This window comes from Babylonia areolata, chromosome 13, assembly GCF_041734735.1.
Source record: "Babylonia areolata isolate BAREFJ2019XMU chromosome 13, ASM4173473v1, whole genome shotgun sequence".
NCBI classification, from domain to species: domain Eukaryota; kingdom Metazoa; phylum Mollusca; class Gastropoda; order Neogastropoda; family Buccinidae; genus Babylonia; species Babylonia areolata.
In genome coordinates this window covers 14,908,732-14,926,404 of record NC_134888.1, presented here as the reverse complement: position 1 = coordinate 14,926,404, position 17,673 = coordinate 14,908,732, and the positions used below count along the sequence as shown (strand labels likewise).

Genomic DNA, 17,673 nt, shown 5'->3' with positions numbered 1-17,673 from the left:
TTGTTTGTTGTTGTTGTTGGGGGTTGGGTTTTTTGTTTTTGTTATTGTGGTGGGTTGTTTTTTTTTTAACAAACTTCGGGAATTTTGTTTACGTTTTGAAGAGTAAGGGATTTGGCAAAGGCCTACCCCAGTATGCCATATTTCTGACAAAGCATGAGAGCGTTGAAATGTGCACAGGATACTTCTGGATACTTTTGGTTTTGTATTGTAATGAGTTTTAGACCCTATATAGAGCAGGGACAGGATGAAAAAGTATATATATATATATATATATATATATATATGTGTGTGTGTGTGTGTGTGTGTGTGTGTGTGTGTGTGTGTGTGTGTGTGTGTGATTTTTTTTAACCACCCGCGAATTTATGATTTGCATGTTGTTGGTTTTTTTTGTGTGTTTTTTTGTACCTTCTCTTTCGTCTCCATTGATGTTGTTCTGAAGGAAGAGGCAGGAGATGATGTCACAGCTGATGCCACCAAGAGTGTAATCGTGACAGAGAATGGAAAGGTGTCTGTTGTGGAAGTGAGTACCTATTTTAGTGCCATGAACCAAATAGTACCCCCTTCGTGTTTCTCGGTTTCTTTGTGTGTGTGTTAAGGAAGGGGGCTGGGGGGGCTGGGGGGGGGGGGGGGGGGGGGGGGGGGGGGCTAGGGGGAAGGGCAGGACGGAAAAGGAATGTGTATGTGTTTGTGTACGTACTTATGTCTGCTTGTGTTCATACGTGTGTCTGTGTGTGTGTGTGTGTGTATGTGTGTGTGTGTGTATGTGTGTGTGTGTGTGTGTGTGGAAACGGGTGTGCTGAAACTGATGTATTTATGTATATACTTTTCATGTACACATGTGACAATGAATATTTGGTGAAAACAGAATGAACTTGATTCATGAGAGACAGACAGACTGACTGACTGACTGACTGACAGACAGACAGACAGCAAACATATACAGACAGAAAAATAGGGAGGGAAAACGTGAGGCGGACAGACAAACTGACTGACTGACTGACTGACTGACTGACAAACTCACTGACTGACTGACTGACAGCAAACATATACACAGAAAAATTGGGAGGGAAAACGTGTGTGAGAGAGAGAGGGGGGGCGGGGGGGGCTCTTCTGCATGTGAGTAATTATTTTAGTGCAATGAACCAAATAGTAACCATTCACGTTTCGTCTTTTTTTCTTTTTTTTTCCTCTTTCCTTCCTTCCGTCCTTCCTTCCTTCATTCATTCCTTTCTTTGTTTTTTTATTGTATCGTATTGTATTGTGTTGTATTACTCATTTTTGTCACAACAGATTTCTCTGTGTGAAATTCGGGCTGCTCTCCCCAGATAGAGCGCCTCGCTACATTGAGAGCGCCACCCTTTTTTTTTTCCAGCATTCATTTTTTTTTTTTTTTTTTTGTTTCCCTATCGAAATGGATTTTTCTACAGAATTTTGCCATGGACAACGCTTATGTTGCCGTGGGTTCTTTTACGTGCGCTTAGTGCATGCTGCAAACGGGACATCGGTTTATCGTCTCATCCGAATAACTGGCGTCCAGACCACCACTCAAGGTCCAGTGGAGGGGGAGAAAATACTGGCGACTGCCGTGATTCGAACCAGTGCCGTCAGACTCTCTCGCTTCCTAGGCACTTGTGTGTGTGTTTGTGTGAGTGTGTGTGTGTGTGTTTGTGTGTGTGTGTGTGTGTGTGTGTGTGTGTGTGTGTGTGTGTGTGTGTGTTTGTGTGTGTTTATGTGTGTGTGTGAGAGAGAGAGAGTGACAGAGACACAGTGTGTGTGGGGGGGGGGGGGCGGAGATGTGTGTGTGTGTGTGGTGAGGGTTAGGTGTGAAGGGGAAAGTGTATGTATGTCTGTTTGCGTGCTTATGTATCTTTCTTTAATTTAACGTCTTTTCACTTTGAGTGATATTAGACGTGTCATGTGTGTGTGCGTGTTGGTGTATGGGAGGTGGGGTTGGGATGGGGTTTTAAGGGGCGTGTACAGAGAAAGGATCAACTATAACAATGGAATCAGCAGTTCATAAGCATCTGTGAAACAGCAATTATCAACTTGAACAACAACAAAAGTGAAATGAAGTATCGGTATGTCGCATCTCAATGCTCATGTGTATTTGTGTCCATGCTTGTGTTTATGTGTGTGCTAGAGAGAGAGGGGGGGGAGAGAAAGAGAGAGAGAGAAAGATGTCATATTCAAAATGTATTATATTCCCAGAACATACCCCGGACACTGATTAATTTCTCATCTTGTATGTCTGTTGTGTTTGTTGTCGTTGTCATTTCAACCAGTTCACGAAGACAATCTGTGCTATCCAAGAGGCAGGGGATACACTCATGGCTGATGTCACACAGCGTGGTCTGGAGACAGAGGAAGGCAAGGAGACTCTTGTGGCTGTAAGTTCCCATTTTGGTGCCATGAACCATGCAGTGTTCATTCACGTTTATTATTCTGTTTGTTGTTCGTTTGTGTGGGTGGGGACTGGGGGGTGGTTGTAAATGTCCGTTTGCGTATGAACTGAAGTGTCTCTGTGTGCATACTCTGTGTGTGTGGAGGGGGGGGGGGTATTAAAAACTTATCATATTCCCAGACCACTTGTACCATACCATGTGACACTCGTATATCAAAGAAGTGTGATAAGAAAATAAGTAAACGGTCATACACGCAACAGGTTGCATATGTGTGCGTGCGTGCGTGCGCGCGTGACTGACACCTAACTTAATGACACAGGAAACTAATGATGAGCCCCCAATAGCAGATCTCAGTTTGCTCTACCTGGGTAAGCAGCTTCGTGTTTGTAAAGCGCTTAGACTTTGGTTTCTCACCAAGGAGAGGAACCATGTAAGTATCCATATCGATCAATCCACCACCGGTTTATCGTGTTTCAACTTTGTTGTTCTTGTTGCTCTCAGATCATCCAGTTCATGGAGACTGTCCGTGCAATGCAAGAGCCAGGAGAACAGCCCGTTGCTGATGCCATACAACGTGTTTTGCGTGTAAGATGATTGTGCTGAAGGTGATGTACTAATGTCTTTTCGTGTAAACAGGTCACATATCATGTGGTGAAAGCACAATCATCTGGATTCCAAAGAGAAACACCGAGTGAGAGAGATACGGATACGGATAATATATTCAATTACAGGCCACTGCTCCTAATGAAGTGGTGCGAACACATGATCACACAACAAAAAGAACAAGTAATATGCGGTCATGTCATCAAGAAACAAAAAAATGATATTCTAAGACCTCAGAGTTGATCGCAGTCTGAATGCTTTAAACAGATCCATTGGCAAATTGTGAATGGTCTGTTCATGCCTAGAAACCCTAAGTAACGCTAATATAAGATGGCTGGAAACTTATAGGATTTAGGTGATATATATACATTTTTTTTTAATCATGCAGGACAACTTAGGACAAAATGTATTTCATTTTCTTCCCCCTTGTTGCAACGTTTGCACAACAGATCAGTCGCATTATGTGTTCTGCATTAGTTTTCAAATCGGACAAATCCACACACGCTACACCACATTCGCCAAGCAGATGCCTGACCAGCAGCGTAACCCAACGCGCTTTGTCAGGCCTTGATAAAAGAATAAATAAAATAAAATGATATAATAAAAAATAAAAAATAATTAAAATAAAATAAAATAAATAAAATAAAAATAAAATAAAACAAAATTATATATATATATATAAGTAAATAAATAATAATAGTATAATTTTAAAAATTAAAAATAATGAATAATAATAATGATGATGATGAAAATAAAACAAATAAATAGATAAATAAATAAATGAAATAAATAAATAAGACAACAATGATGATAAATAAGCAAATAAATGTAAAAAAAAAATGTAATAGTGTACTGCTGAATCTTTCCATTGAATTCTTTAAGTGTCGATTTATATTTCAGTGTAAATACGTTTTGACATCCAATACGGTGAAGAATGTTCTTTGAACATTAAATCTTTCTCTATTACTACCATGAAAATCCCATTCCTGCCATATGCGTACAACTACCCTTTTTCCTTAAATACTCTGATAAATTCGTCTACACTCTTTCCACCTTCGTTTAACTAAATATAACCAAATGTAAACATATACAGTTTACAGTGGGTGTTTGACACCCAGTTTTTCTTGTCACGTACATACAGATTGGGCAAAGTCCAATATGATTTGTGAGGTAATGTAATCTAGAGAGACAGACAGACAAACAGACAGACAGACAGACACATGGACACCCAGACACACAGACGACAGACAGAAAAGCACATGAAGAAGGCATGAACTGAAAACAAGAGAACGAACGAACGAACGATTTATTCAATATAAGGCCATTGCCCCATTTGAAGGGGTTAAACAAAAGTAAAGAAACTTTTCTACCTTATATAATGTTATGAATATTGTTAACATACAAATAACATACGGACACAAAAGTATTGCGTGAACAAGTAAATACTCAGATTCCAAGAGAAAAACAACAACAAAACGAACAAGCAACAAAAAAGCAATCGTCTTTGCCTTACTCTCTGACATCGAACAATTCTGTTGCGTTCTCACGCCTCTTCAAAGCGTTGTATATATAGAGAGATAAATTTATCATTATATTTTCATTTTTTGATGAAAAGAGCATTTGTAACGAAAACAGGTTCTGCTTGAAAACAAGAGAGAGAGAGAGAGAGAGAGAGAGAGAGAGAGAGAGAGAGAGAGAGATGTATATTCCCAGCCGACACACACCATTATGTGTGACACTGATTAATTCGTCATCTTTTGGCTTTTTTGTTGCTCTCAGTTCTTCTATTCCATCAGGTATGTCTGCGCAATGCAAGAGGCAGCAGGAGAACAATTCATAGCTGATGTCATTGACCGTGCCCTTGAGACAGAGGAAGGCAGGCAGATTCTTATGGCTGTAAGTTCCCACTTTGGTGCCTGTAACCATATAGTGAAGCTTCGCGTTTCTTCTTGTCTAAGTGTGAGGATGGTGGTGAAGGGTGAGTGAATGTGTGCTTCCGTGTGCTCTTGTGTGTGCTAGTGTGCATGCATGTGGGGGGGGACGGGGGGGGGGCGAGGGGGGGTATGTGTTATCAAACACGAATTATTTTCCAAGGCCACATTCACCGTATCCTGTGACCCTGACTATTGTTGTTGCTGTTGCTCTCAGCTCGTCCAGTTCGTCAAGAAAATCATCGCAGTCAAAGAGACAGGGAAACAGCTCATAGCAGATGCCACACCCGATGCTTTGCAGGTAAGTTGACTGTGCTGAAAGCGATGTATTTTTGTATTTGCTCCTTCTCATGTAAACAATGACATATATTGTTTGGTGAAACCACAACGAGCTGTGTTCCTGTGAGAGACAGAGGAAGACGAGTAGGGAATGAGATAAGAGACAAACACACAGAGACAGGAAAAAAAGGAGAGAGAGAGAGAGAGAGAGAGAGAGAGAAGCTCTTCTGGCTGTAATTTTGGGCCATGCACCCTAATCGTGACCCTTCACCCTTCTTCTTGAGCCCCCCCCCCCCCCCCCCATCCTCCCGCTCCCTCCAGTGTATGTGTGTGTGTTCGTTCTTCTGTTTGGCGTCTTTTCGCTATCAGTCATATTAAACGATTAAAAAAAAGGGGGGGGGGGCTGGGGCGGGAGGGAGAGGGAAGAGGAAAACAGAAAAGGTAGAAAACTACCAAAAAATGCATAACTAACATGCAATTACATTTAACAGTAACAATTCAATAATGATGATAATAATCAGAAACCATTAACACAATTCTGAAGTGCATTAAAGGAATGTAGCAATAGGGCTGTGAACTAATGCCTGTGAAGGTTCGACCATAAGAACCTCGTCGGAAATAACTTTCCAAAAATCAACTGCAGAATAGTTATTCTCTTTGAAATATTTGGGCAAGGAGGTATGTAACTGCTGACAGTGAAACAAACAATGATGTGTTGTGAATCACTGTACATGACGTATTCGGTTTGTAATGATTGTGCTTGAATGTTGTGAATCTTTGAGCAGGTCGGGTCACAGGTGTGACCTGCGTTTGCTCATGCTCTTGTGACACATACTTCGCTGATTATGTATGTTTTTGTTCCCGCTACACACACACACACACACACACACACACACACGTTCGCGCGAACTTGTACACTTAGGTGACTGCGGGCAGAGTGAGGGATGTGTTGCACGTGCTCTAGGTTCCCTTGATAGTTCGGGATTTCCGAGTGAGTTAAAAAATCAGACCATACTGGCACGAATGTCATGTGAATATTGCCTTAGTTGTTTTGAGTTTTGCTAACTTGTTCAAAAATCTGGAAAGAGAGAGAAAAAGAGAAGACAAAATCGCTCGCACGAGTTTTACAAGTTTTGTACACACACGCGCGTTGACACATAAAAAATACTTTCCACGAGAATGGGAGGGAGTTTCGTGAAATACGGCTTTATGAAATCAAACATGAAACGTTGTGTGATGTTGTGTTCCTTGATCGCCAAGGATGGTCAGAGGGAAACAGGTGTCTTGTTTTGTTTGTTTTGTTTGTTTGTTGTTGTTGTTGTTTGTTGTTGTTGTTTTTTTGGGGGGTCTCTTTCTTTCTTTTTTTTCTTTTTTTTTTGTTTCTTTTTTTGTTTGTTTATTTGTTTGTTTTTTGTTTGTTTGTTTGTTTGCTTGTTGTTGTTTCGTTTGTTTGTTTTTCTTCTTTGCCAGTGTATGTATTTTTGTGTGAATGAACAATATTTTGTTTTGTTTCTTTCTTTTTCATATTATTTCATTTGATTTTCTCCAAATATCTGAGTGTCTGATGCTTCAGTTTGTACAGAACAAGGAATTCATTATCCTTTTTGTTCTTTTTTTTATTTCTTAGATTAGAAAAGATGGTACAGGTGGAAAACTTTGTTTTTTGAAATATTAACGGTGCAGTATGTGTGGTCCAATACACAATTCACTCATGAATAGTCTAAAAATATCATCCTTTAATTGCCAGGGGTTAGGTGCTTAGTTAGGTGCTTTTCAAAAAAGGAAAGATGTTTTACAATACTTAAGACAAAAACAATATTCAGTCTATTTTTTACAAGATACACACTTTACAAAAAAGATGGAGAGACAAATAAGGTCTGAATGGGGTTATGAATGTGTTTTTCATCTAATAATTCTAGGTCACGAGGAGTAGCTATCTTGCTAAATAACAACTTTCAGTTAAAAAAAAAAACAACCTAACCATTACAAATACTCGTGGTAATTACATCATTTTCGTGTTAAACATATTTGATATCGAAATTCTATTGGTAAACCTTTATGGCCCTAACAGAGATGACCCTATATTTTTTTAAGAAATTCAGAAAAAGGTTGGAGAGCAAGAAATTTCTAACGTCATAATGGGAGGGGATTGGAATTTAGTAATGAATCCCAACGTAGACTATCATAATTATAAGCATGTGAATAATCAGGGAGCACAAGAAAGAGTTTTAAAGATGATAGATGATTTACAGTTAGTAGATATATGGAGGGAACTCAATACTGAAGTCTTAAGATACACTTGGAGGAGACCAACTCCCTTACAACGAAGCCGTCTTGACTTCTTCTTGATCTCAGATAACCTGGTTACTGATGTTAAAGACGCTGATATTTTGCACGGTTATAGAAGAGACCACTGTTTAGTCAAAGTTGACTTAGTATTTAATACAGAACCCAAAAGAAAACCTTTTTGGAAATTTAACTCATCTTTACTTAGAGACAGTGATTATATTAAGTTAGTGAAAGAAACTATAGAGAAAATAAAGGAACAGTATGCAGTGTTACCTTTCGCACGAGAAAACATATGTAATATCCCGAATGATGAAATTCAGTTTACTATAAGCAACTAGCTCTTTTCAGATGTGTTGATAATGGAGGTAAGAGCAAAACCTATAACTTTTGGAATAAGAAAGAAAAAGCAACAAATAGAAAAAGAAGAAATGTTAGAAAAGGAAATACAACGACTCGAAAAGGAAGTTCGGTCGTATGATATAATTAGAGAATTGCAGGAGAAGACGGAAGAGCTCATACAATTAAGGAGATTGAAAATGGAAGGGATAGCTTTAAGATCTAAACAAGATGGACATCTCAGGGTGAAAAAGTAAGTAAATATTTTTGTAATCTTGGAAAACGTCACTTTATCAGTAAACACATGTTAAAGTTATCTAGAGGTCAAGGTAACATACTGACAGAAACAGATGAAATACTAAAGGCGACAAGACATTATTATGAAGACCTATACAAAGAGCAGAATGTAAAAGATTTAGATATTAGTGATTATGCAAACAACTTACCCAGATTTGATGAGACAGAATCAAAACAACTAGGATTAATTACAAGACAAGAAGCCACAGATGCTATTAGGCGAATGCAAAACGACAAGAGTCTAGGTACAGATGGAATGACTGGTTTGTTCTTGGTGTTTTTTTTGGGAGGGGTGGGTGGGAGACATTAGTGACTTTGTTTGTGAGATCACTGAATGAAGGATTTATAAGTGGAGAAATGTCAACGACACAGAAAGAATGATTAATTACATGCCTTGCCAAAAGGGGATAAACCAAGGGAATACTTAAAAAACTGGAGGCCTATATCCTTGATACAGCATGTATAGCTAGTAGAATTAAGTCAGTCCTGCCTAAGTTAATAAATGAAGATCAAACAGGTTTCATTCCAGGTAGATACATTGGTGATAACTTAAGAATACTATATGACATTGTGCATTACTTAGGAAAAGAAGACAGTTCAGGCTTACTAGTTTCAATAGACTTTGAAAAGGCATTTGATTCAGTAAACTGGGTATGTATGAACAAGGTCTTAAACGCTTTTGGATTTGGAGAAGATATATGTAAATGGGTATGCACTTTTTATAGAAATGTAAAGGCATATGTCATAGTAAATGGTAAGGTATCCCAGAGTTTCAAAATACAAAGGGGGTGCCGCCAGGGAGACCCGATTTCGTCATACCTATTTGTATTGTGCTCTGAAATTCTGGCATGCAAGATAAGGGAAGATGAGGGTATTAAAGGCATTAGCATATTGAACACCGAATTTAAAATTAGTCAGTATGCTTACGACACAACATTTACGTTAGATGGAGATAAAGAATCGTATGAGAAATTATTCGAAACACTAATATACATTTGAAGAAATTTCAGGTCTGAAGTTAAATTATGACAAAACGCTAAATGTTTGGTTAGGGTGTATGAACAATTCGAAAAGGAAATATCTCCCAGAAAAGAATATGAAATGGACCCTCCCCTCCCCCCTAACCCCCCTCCAACCCCTCACCCCCCCTCCCCCCCTCAACCCCCACCCCCCCACCCCCCAATTCAAGATTTTAGGTATATGGTTTTTAGACGATCTATCAAAAATAACTGAAGTGAATACAAGGGACAAATTAACAGAAGCAAAAATCTTATTCAAGATTTGGTCAAAGCGTATATGCACACCCCTCTGTAGAATTGCTATTCTCAAATCTCTCATACTTTCAAAGCTAAAAAACTTATGGATTCTTCTTCCAAACCCTTCAGACAAAGAAGTAAAATAATTACAGAGACTATGCTATGAATTCGTATGGGATAAAAAAAAAAAAAAAAAACAGATAAAATTAAAAGAAATACTCGATACATAATGTTGCAAATGAAGGAATAGGTATACCAGACATAGAAAAGTTTATACATGCTCTTAAGATAACATGGATAAGGAAATTATACACAGGAACACCAAAGTGAAGAGAATCTTACTTATAAAATGCCAAGAAATTAACTTACTACACTGTATGGTTCAAGAAAGTTTCTAAATATCGAATGTAACCAATTTTGGAAAGATGTTTTTCAGGCATACATGAATTTTACGAAACAAATAGAATTAAAAGAGCCACGTGAGGTACTTGCAGAGCCCCTCTTTTATAACGACAAATTCAGAGTTGGTAACAACACAATCCACTATAAATGTTGGACAGACAAGAATATATTTCTGGTTAGAGATGTTGTTGATGAGAATGGGTGCTTCCTTAGTTACACGTGCTTTACAGAAAAATATAATATTAATGTAAATTATCTAGTGCATATGGGATTGATACATTCGATAAAAAAATTACTTAATTCAATATTTATCTAAGTGATAAAACCTGTAATGAACAATCGAAAGCACTACACTTAATATCCCCTACTATGAAAGGCTTGCAAATATATTATGATATACTTCTTGAACCACTCTTTATTTATAAAATAAATTCTTTTGTTAAGTGGGAGCAAAAATTAGATATCATCGTTAACTGGGTAACCACCATGAAGCAAATAAAAGAAAGTAAAAGAGATAAAAATTGAAGTGGTTTCAAATTACAAACAGTGACAAGTGCAATTTCTGTAAAAATGAAATAGATTCAGTACATCATTATCTATGATTTTGTAAGTTCTCGCAATTGTTTTGGAAGGAATTAGAGAGCGTTTTTAAAGAAAGATGTGATACTTGCTCAAACGTTAGGTTAAACATAGAATTAGTTCTATTTGGAAATGATGAAATTACAAAAACAGATGAAACTTTCAACTATATTATTCTTTTTGCAAAATATTTTGTTTATAAATGCAGAATAAATAAGATTAAACCATGTATAGAGCACTTTCTGAATGATTTAAGAAATAGTTATAAACTAGAATGATATATGCATTCAATGGAAATGTTAAGCGTTGTATTCACGAGAAAATGGTGTCCATATATAAAACTTCTTGAAAACAATAACCCATAACAAAATATGATGAAAGACAAAAATGCACAACAATATTGAAGGCTCAATGATATATTTTTCTACTTGAAAAACAGATGTACATCTATTTGAATGTGTAAGTATGCGAGTATGTAAATAATATATGCATGTGTGTATTTATGTGCACTTATGTGTCTGCAGTAATAATGTTTAACATGACTGTCTAATGGGTGTTTTATACCGTCACGTATAGAAAACTAGAGGAAATGTATTCATACATAAGATACTCCATATGTTTTTTTGGTTTTCAGAAAACAATGTATGGGTTGTGTTCTTTTCACATTACGTTAGCTAAGCAAAGTGTCCATAACTCTGTGCCGATGCTAGTTATAATGTCTATTATATGTTATAAAACTGCACTGTTACACATGATGAAAATGCGTCCACCTTGACCAAGTTGATTTTAAAAAACAAAACAAAACAAAACAACAATATATAGAATAAAGAAGAACACTTTGATTTCTTAAGAGAAAAAAAATGCTATTGATTACAATGACACAGTTTTGGAATTCCCGGTATTGTCTCGTTTTGAGTTGATTGTGAAATGGAATATATATAAGTATAATGATTTATGATGACGATGTTATTGTAGATGTTCACTGTATTCAATTTTTTTTCTTTCTTTTTTTCCCCTTTCTTTTCCATCAACTCTGAATTGTAAGAATGAATTTATATACAAACTAAAACGTGGTCGACACAAGAAAGTCCGGGACAAAAAAACAAACAAAAAAACAATGATACATACTGAACTGCTTACCACAGATGCATGTAACATTTTTACTGTACTATCTTCAGCGCATCAAGTTTTATACGGAAGAAAGTAGAGGTTACCAATCTTGTATAGCAAGCTGATACATTCGGTATCTTTTCTTTAATAATATTCTCGGGGAATAATGTCCCTTTATGTTTTAAAAACTTTTCCTTCCATCGGTTATGAAATCGACCCCATGCTTTTTTTTCTAACAAAGTGTATACTTCTTTTACGGAAAGACGGACATGTGTTTTTGTCGATTTTTCTGAATTTTGTGCTCCTCTTTCAGCTGCTTTATCAGCAGTTTCATTGTCATGAATGCCCACATGAGAAGGCACCCAACAAAAACTCACCTCAGTCCCTTTAATCCTCGAACAATGTACCAAATGATTTGCCTCAATAACTAAGTCAGGTCTTGTTTCAAGGCTAAACAATTCTAGAGCATAAAGTACTGAATTGGAATCAACAAAGAATGCTATTTTCGAGAAAACTATTTGATGGTTCACTAAATAATTCAGAGCTTGTACAATAGCAGTTAGCTCAGCCGTGAATATGGAAAGATGTTTTGAAAGATGTTTTGCAATAAAGTAAGATTTTTTAACTTTAAAGGCAGGGATATAGAAAGCCTCACCAGCGTTTTTGTCACCAAGAACAGATCCATCTGCTGTATGAATTCTGGCAGTACTTGTCGTGATATTGATGTTTTCTTCCTTTTATGTTTCATAATAACTGATATCAAAATCTGCTTTCAACATTTCCTAAAAAGTAACAGGAGTATGATATGATTTTGCAGCTAACTCTTTTATGTTCACATCAGATTCTTTTAACAAATTTGAAACGTAAGTTGCAACTGTTTCTTGTGATGAAATGGCTTCAGCCCTTTTAGGAAAATCAATGTCAGATCTTACCGTCAGTTCATCAGCAATGAAATTTTTTGTCATTGAAGTGTATCTCACAGCGAATTTTGCTGTTGCTAACTCACGATGTTCATTTAAGGGAAGAATTCCGGCTGTTTTGTATGTTTCCTGGTTGAATGCACGAGAGGGCACTCCGAGGGCAATTTTGATCGCCTTGCAGTCTACACTTTGAATCTTTTGTAATAGATATTTAGGTGCACTGATTAAATATTTCTTGTGCATAGGCTATCTTAGATCTTACAAGGGCCATGTGTGTGTGCGTGTGTGTGATGGGGGGTGGGGGGGGGGGTTAGGAGTGAAGAAGAGTTGTGTATGTGTCTTTGTGTTTACCCTTTTGTGTGCTTGTTTACATCAATGCTTCTGTGTGTGTGTGTGTGCATGTGTGTGTATGCGTGTGTATGTGATTGGGTGTGTGGGGGGGGAGGGGTAGGAGAGTGAAGAAGAGTTGTGTATTTGTTTTTGTGTTTACCCTTTTGTGTGCTTGTTTATATCAATGCCTGTGTGTGTGTGTGTGTGTGTGTGTGTGTGTGTGTGTGTGTGTGTGTGTGTGTGTGTGTGTGTGTGTTTGTGTGTGTGTGTGTGTGTGAGAGAGAGAGAGAGAGATACGGATACGGATACGGATAGTTTATTCAATAAAGGCCATGGCCTCTCATGAAGGGGGTACAGTGAATCAACATTCAAAATCAAAACCTTACAAATTACAGAAGTGAATGATAAACTGCAAATGATAATCCACAAATTGGATAATGCACAACTAATAATAATTAACTACATAATACACTGCGAAACCTAAAAGCCTTATATAAGTAAATAGCAAACTGTCTCATAACAGTTTCGTTAGTTGATGACATAAGCATGGCAAGTCGAAATAAAGTAGGGTGTCTATAATATTTTTGTGGAATCCACTCATGTCTAAGGTCATTCAAAGCAGGGCAACACAACACAAAGTGAAGTTCGGTTTCTTCAGCACACAGAGAGAGAGAGAGAGAGAGAGAGAGAGATTAAAAACTTTTCATGTTCCCAAACCACATACAGCAATCCTTGTGACCTGACTAAATTGTTATTCTAGGTCTCTGTTGTTGTTGTTGTTGCTGTCAGGTCATCCGGCTCCTGAGGAATGCAACGAAAGAAGGAGAGAACTCTGTCGTTGATGCTATACACCGTGCCCTTGAGACAGAGGAGGGCAGGGAGGCTCTTATGGTTGTAAGTTCCCATTTTTTGGTGACTTGAACCAAATAGTGAACATTCACGTTTCTCTTCCTGTCTGTGTGTGAGCGTTGTGATGAGGGGGTTGTGTGTGTGTGTGTGTGTGTGTGTGTGTGTGTGTGTGTGTGTGTGTGTGTGTGTGTGTGTGTGTGTGTGTGTGTGTGTGTCCATGGGCTCTTATGCGTGTATGTGTGTGAGAGAGAGAGGGAGAGAGAGAGGGGTGGGGAGTTATCGAAAACGTATTGTGTTTGAGATCACCCAGTTCATGAAGAATATCTACAATGCATGAGGCAAAGAGAGAGAGAGAGAGAGAGAGAGAGAGAGAGAGAGAGAGAGATTCAAATGGTTTAATGACTTAAGCAACATGCTCATATCACCGTGGAAAACACGCTCCCCCCCTCTCCCACCCCTTCGAACGTTCCCTCCCTCCTACACTTTTCACAACATTCTATTGCTTTTCATAAGGAAGACAAAACAATATCTAACGGTATGTATACGCACAATCATCGTAGACTACTGCTGAGGTTGATATCTAAGTAACCCGAGGCCATCGACCCGATTACGTAGTCACAGAGAGGGAGGGGAGAGAGAGAGAGAGAGAGAGAGAGAGAGAGAGAGAGAGAGAGAATATTCAAATAACATTTGTCAATTTAACTATCTTCACAATCGATTAACATACATTTCAACCAACGAATCAATTAAACAGTGGCAGCATAAATCGAATGGCTTTTTGCATGCTAAGAATTGGTTTTCGAAATGAAGCTTTGTATGTGAGATCATTTACGCTGAGTCCCTTCGCAGTCTTAAGCTATGGTAAATAAATTTTGCTAAGCTGTTTGAATGTTGCACATCACACAAAAACGCCATGGGATGTATTTTAAGTTTCTTCACGTTTTCTTTTGTAAAATATTTCTGTCTTAAATCATCGGTTGCTGTGCACATCGACAGAAAATGCGTTTCATCTTCCAATCGGCATTTACACAAAGGACACGATAAATCTACCCCATAGTCAGAAGAAAAGCGTAATTTATGTGTTTTTATGTCAGATATGCCAAGCCTGAATCGAATGAATGTGTCTCGAAGTTTAATATTTTTGATACTTTCGAAGTAAGGTTCTAAAGATAATTCAGTTTTGAACAATCTGTACACAGAATATCTTTCACGTTCCTTGATTCTTTCATTCCACCCTTGAAACCAGCAGTCAGATATACGTTCTTTATATTCTCGTAAAAAACAGTTAATCTCTTGTACCCCTTGATTAAGCCAAACAAACCCAAAACCATAAATTGTTAAATGTCTCTGGACATCCGTGACCCAGCAATATTTACCATTGTCATGAATATTAAGAAGCATGTTGTATGATTTCTTAGGAAGTCTACTATTTTCCATTCTGGTAAGACGTAGCCAATATCGAATTGCATTTACTTTTGCATCTATCCATAGTGGTTTCCTGCCCGTTTCACCATATACCATGTTGTTTGGCGTTTTTGGAGATACATTAAGAAGTTTTTTTAAAGCAAATAAATGTGCCTTTTCAATGCGTGAGTCGTTTAGCAAGCCCCAAACCTCTGACCCGTATAAAAGCATGGGTTTAATTTGTGTATCAAATAATTTGAAGACAAGCGATGGAGTTACATCACCAATACTCCACATGGTTCTAAATATATCAAGAATTCCAGCTTTTGCTTTAGTTATATGTTTGTTAAGAGAGAAAGAGAATGAAAGCCGAGTGCTGAGCAAAATTCCTAGGCAATTGTAAGCATTAACAATTTTTATCTCCGTACCTTTGTAAAACCATCTTTCTCGACTAGCAATGTACCCACCCTTCCTAAAAATAACAATATTCGATTTTTCCAGATTTACTGTGAGATTAAGGGAATCTGCATTCTTTGCTAGCAAAGTCAGCTGATGCTGTAATCCAACTGGAGTGAATTATATCAAAGCTACGTCGTCAGCAAATAGCAATATAAACAATTCGTAAAAATCTGGGTAAAGCTGAGCTCCATGTTTTCCATTACTAACAATGTCAGTGGCTAGTTCGTTAATAAATAAGGAGAAGAGTAATGGGCTAGTTATTTCCCCTTGTTTGAGTCCTTTTTGACAAAAAAGAAAATCTGACAGTCCCGACCCGTCCCCACTTCTGACTCGGAATTTTACCGTTTGGTACATGCTTTGAATTGCGTAGAATATTCTCCCACTTAAGCCATGTTTCAAAAGTATAGGCCAGAGTTTACTGTATGATACAAAGTCGAATGCTTTCTTGAAGTCGATGAAGGCAACATAAAGCTGAGAGAGAGAGAGAGAGAGAGAGAGAGAGAGAGAGAGAGAGAGAGAGACTGAGACAGACAGACAGACAGACAGACAAAGAAGAATAGAGAGAAAGAAAGAAAGAGAGATGCTCTTCTGGCTGTAAGTACCTGATTTTGGAACCATGAAGCAAACTGTGACAATTCACGTTTCTAATTGATTTCTTATCTTTCGTCTTTGTTGTTGTTGTCATTTCATCCAGTTCATGAAGACAGTGTGTTTAATGCAAGAGGCAGGAGCACGCCTCTTCGCTGATGTCACGCACAATGATCTGGAGACAGAGGAAGGCAAGGAGGCTCTGAAGGATGTAAGTTCCCATTTTGGCGCAATGAATCAAACAGCGATCATTTACACGTGTGTGTGTGTGTGTGTGTGTGTGTGTGTGTGTGTGTGTGTGTGTGTGTGTGTGTGTGTGTGTGTGTGTGTGTGTGTGTGTGTGTGATCAAAAAAGTATCATGTTCCAAGACAACATGCACCATATTCTGTGGTACTTAAGTATTCGTCATGTTTGATTTGTACTGTTGTTGTCACTTTCAGATCACCCAGCTCATGGGTAATATCATGACAATGCGTGAGGCAGAACAACCTGTCGCTGATTTCATATGCGATGCTTTTTATGTACTGAAGGTGATGTATTTATGTATTTGTTTCTTTTCATACAACGGACATATTATATGCTGAAAACGCAGTTAACTAGTTTCGTGAGAAAGACAGACAGACAGAGAGAGTTTTATTGTTTCATTCATACGACCTGTTACAACTGATCGTACTGAGAATGTTAGAGTGAACAGTAGTTACAGTGATGAACATGATCATCAATGTCAAATAAATCTTAATCTTGAAAAAAAAAAGTCAAGGAAAAGGAAAAAGTATTAAAGACGTCGGTTTGCATAATAAATGTCTTCGAAGGTCAAGGACGCAATGCTCATCTTGCATCAAACGTTGAACCAGTTATCGAATAATAAAGCATGTATTTTTTAGGAATATACCTCTGTTGTGTGTGTCAGGTCAGGGGCATAGCCCTTGCTACTGGTACCATGTAACCCAGTACTACCTGCCGCATGTGAAGTCTCCCAACGACGGACCAGGCGGAGGAGGAAACCTTTCCCATTGGCTGTGAAGGCAGAAGAGGATGACCAAAGGGCAGGGGGAGCTCTTATCCATGGCTGGAAGTCCTCCTAGGAGACGGAACTCCGAAGACAAAACCTGTACCTGCCGATGCCGTTCTCCACGTGGCAGTATCTGCACCTGTGGGACTGTGAGCGCCGGTAGGCGAGAGAGTGGGGAAGGGACTGCACAACTCTTCTTCACTAAAAAAAAAAAAAAAAAAAAAAAAAAGTCACCTGTGCTGGCCAGGCAACCAGGCTAATGTCGGAACGACGAGCTAGCCCTTCAACACCCAGCTTTCCCAAGCCCTGCGGCGATGGAGAAGTGGTAACGGGGACAGGCAGAGGATGCTTCTGGCAGCTCCTAGTCACGACTCTGCATGCAGGCGGCTGTGGGGTGATGGTCTTCCGCTGTAGACTGGGGCAGATGCGACGCCCGTATCCTCCCACAGCGTCAGAGCAGCCCTTTTTAGGGACAGCACTGCTCTCCCCACATGGGGAAGGGGAGATAAAAGGATCCCTAAACAAAGCCTGCCTCGCCTAGTACCTAGTAGGAAACCGCACCTAGTTGGACATCCAACACTAGCGGTCGAAAACAATAGAAGAAAAGAACCAGGAGTCATGCCCTG

General features: G+C 38.5%; 1 protein-coding gene across 1 annotated transcript in view; it reads left to right on the top strand.

The window, feature by feature from the left end:
* Positions 1-443: 443 nt before the first annotated feature.
* Positions 444-17,673, top strand: part of LOC143289345 (uncharacterized) — a 23,523-nt gene continuing 6,293 nt past the window's right edge. Inside the window, exons 1-8 of the mRNA XM_076598347.1 lie at positions 444-520; positions 2,283-2,387; positions 2,904-2,987; positions 4,785-4,901; positions 5,154-5,237; positions 13,524-13,628; positions 16,141-16,245; positions 16,476-16,565. Of these exons, the coding sequence (XP_076454462.1) occupies positions 2,328-2,387; positions 2,904-2,987; positions 4,785-4,901; positions 5,154-5,237; positions 13,524-13,628; positions 16,141-16,245; positions 16,476-16,565 (645 nt within the window). The 5' untranslated portion in view covers positions 444-520; positions 2,283-2,327. The remainder of the gene's footprint in view (positions 521-2,282; positions 2,388-2,903; positions 2,988-4,784; positions 4,902-5,153; positions 5,238-13,523; positions 13,629-16,140; positions 16,246-16,475; positions 16,566-17,673) is intronic.